General features: G+C 37.6%; 2 protein-coding genes across 3 annotated transcripts; one reads left to right on the top strand and one right to left on the bottom strand.

Annotated features, from left to right (window-relative positions):
• The first annotated feature begins 386 nt into the window (after positions 1–386).
• On the top strand, positions 387–1,280 carry LOC135137230 (chromobox protein homolog 3-like). 2 transcript variants are annotated; one of them, XM_064066835.1, is made up of 2 exons: positions 387–479; positions 558–1,280. In XM_064066835.1, the coding sequence occupies exon 2, from the start codon at positions 578–580 to the stop codon at positions 1,103–1,105; it is 528 nt and encodes a 175-aa protein (XP_063922905.1). In that variant the 5' UTR covers positions 387–479; positions 558–577; the 3' UTR covers positions 1,106–1,280. The 2 variants fall into 2 exon arrangements, with proteins under 2 accessions (XP_063922905.1, XP_063922906.1); XM_064066836.1 differs by having other exon boundaries at positions 543–1,280.
• A 36-nt stretch (positions 1,281–1,316) lies between these two features.
• LOC135137232 (macrophage migration inhibitory factor homolog) lies at positions 1,317–1,929 on the bottom strand. Its single transcript, XM_064066837.1, has 3 exons — positions 1,754–1,929; positions 1,531–1,703; positions 1,317–1,473 (listed from the first exon to the last, which is right to left on the bottom strand). The coding sequence occupies exons 1-3, from the start codon at positions 1,859–1,861 to the stop codon at positions 1,392–1,394; spliced, it is 363 nt and encodes a 120-aa protein (XP_063922907.1). The 5' UTR covers positions 1,862–1,929; the 3' UTR covers positions 1,317–1,391.

Here is a 1,929-nt window from a genome sequence, read left to right as displayed (position 1 = left end):
TTGCAGTTCCAAAGTTAAGGTGTTATAATTTTCTCGTAAATCTGCAATTTCATCAGAAGATTCTGCTGTTTTATTTTCACTAATAATATGAGTAATAGACAACAATCATTAACAATAGTAAAAAAAAATCGTGGGAGTCAAAACCCTTCGCATTTGGGTTGGGAAGTTACGGTTTTATACTGGTTTTTATGACTGGGGATAGAGGACACCACTTTCTAAACTCCAAGGCTTGCTTCGTGAAAACCTCATTTTTAGGGAGTGACTTGGCCTTATCACGCGCCAAGTGTGATGGATTCAGTTGGCCTTGAACTTGTCATAATCTTTCAAAAGCCGAGTGACTTGGCCTTATGACGCGCCAAGTGTCATGGATTCAGTTGGCCTTGGATTTTCCATTTGGAAGCGTCTGTTTTTGTCGGCATTTGACGGAATTCGAGTGACTGTGTGTTCTACAGGGATACAGGAGCCCCCACAGCAATTCTGTAAGTACCATAACTGCGAAATATTCTACTTACGTGGTTAGAGTTTGCTTAGTTCCTAAGTAGCGGTTTTTATTGCAGCCCCGCCAAAACTTCTAAAAATGAGCAAAAGCAAAAGAAACAGCCCTTCACCGGATGAAGAAACAGCGCCAGAAGAATATGTAGTAGAAAAAATAATCGACAGCAGAATTAATGCACACGGCGTTAAAGAATATTTTTTGAAGTGGATTGGTTATGATGACAAAGACAACACATGGGAGCCAGAAGAGAATCTCGATTGTCTGGGTTTAATCGCAGCTTTTGAAGCCGAGAGGGTCGCTAAAGAAAAGGAAAGGAGTAAAAAACGCAAAGCGTCAGGTACTCCAACTCAAGAACTAAAGGGTACAAAGAGGAAGAATGAAGAAAAGAAAGTGCACGGGTTTGATCGAGGGTTAGAACCAGAAAAAATTATAGGAGCTACAAATAGTTCAGGACAGTTGATGTTTTTGATGAAGTGGGAGGGTACAGATGAGGCTGACTTAGTACCAGCTAAACAAGCAAATGTCAAGTGCCCACAAGTTGTTATTAGGTTCTATGAGGAACGTTTAACATGGCATTCACCTACTAACGATGAAAATAAAGCGGAATGAGGAGCTTAGTTGTAAGGATATTTTATAATGTACATATATGACTCAAATAATCTCAGTTGTAGTGATTTTATTGGCAATCGTTTCATTTCCGTTCACTAATCAAATGTCTATAGTATTTTACGTTCATTTTTCAAAACCCTGTAAGTTAGTGAGTTCAATAAGAATATTTTCTTTAGTTTATGATGTTTTAGTATTGTTTCCCCATAGAAAATTTGTAATAATTTTTTAAAAATTTAATAAACCCAAAACACCAGTTAATTACTTGAATACATTTAAATAACATGTTTTAACCCCCAAAGATGTCATGGAAGGTTGTTCCATTATACCCTACATCACTTGTTGTGGCGTTAATGAAGTGGATGTACATTCTACAAAAAAAGTACAACTGATGTAATAATATTGATTATACCATTGTTAACAATTACCTATCACTGGGCACTCCCAGCTCTTTAGATACCAGTTCATACAATGCTTTTGCATGCTTTTTATTTTGGTCAACCCCTAAAGCCCCAATGCTCATTAAAGTAGCTTGCGCAGCTGGTTCCGTTGTGCCACCCCATGACATGTTGACACCCCCAATGACCGTCGCTACGCAATACTACAATAAAAATATGTAAACAAAAAGTGATTACATAACCTCAAACTTACGTTTAGCGGTTTTCCCAGTGACTGCGATACTACTTTGCACAACTTTTGAGGTAAATCAGCTGGTATTTTATTTTGTGGCACGTTAGTTTCTAAACGGAAATGCGGCATTTTGTACTTATTTTTTACAAGGTGAAAAATGCACTATGGTTTTAACCTTTGGAAATGACCTTGTCACT

Source organism: Zophobas morio, unplaced genomic scaffold (assembly GCF_036711695.1).
Source record: "Zophobas morio isolate AGI-343-1 ecotype UQ-CSIRO unplaced genomic scaffold, CSIRO_AGI_Zmor_V1 ptg000029l, whole genome shotgun sequence".
Lineage (NCBI taxonomy): Eukaryota > Metazoa > Arthropoda > Insecta > Coleoptera > Tenebrionidae > Zophobas > Zophobas morio.
Note: the sequence above shows the minus strand (reverse complement) of the source record. Positions and strands in the feature narration are given on the sequence as shown.

Excerpts from the sequence above, each read along its gene's own strand:
- LOC135137230 (XM_064066835.1), top strand. The coding sequence starts at position 578 with ATGAGCAAAAGCAAAAGAAACAGCCCTTCACCGGATGAAGAAACAGCG.
- LOC135137232 (XM_064066837.1), bottom strand. The coding sequence starts at position 1,861 with ATGCCGCATTTCCGTTTAGAAACTAACGTGCCACAAAATAAAATACCA. Across the intron at positions 1,704-1,753 it reads CACTGGGAAAACCGCTAAAC|TATTGCGTAGCGACGGTCAT; the intron begins GTAAGTTTGAGG and ends TTTTTATTGTAG. Across the intron at positions 1,474-1,530 it reads CTGGGAGTGCCCAGTGATAG|AATGTACATCCACTTCATTA; the intron begins GTAATTGTTAAC and ends CTTTTTTTGTAG.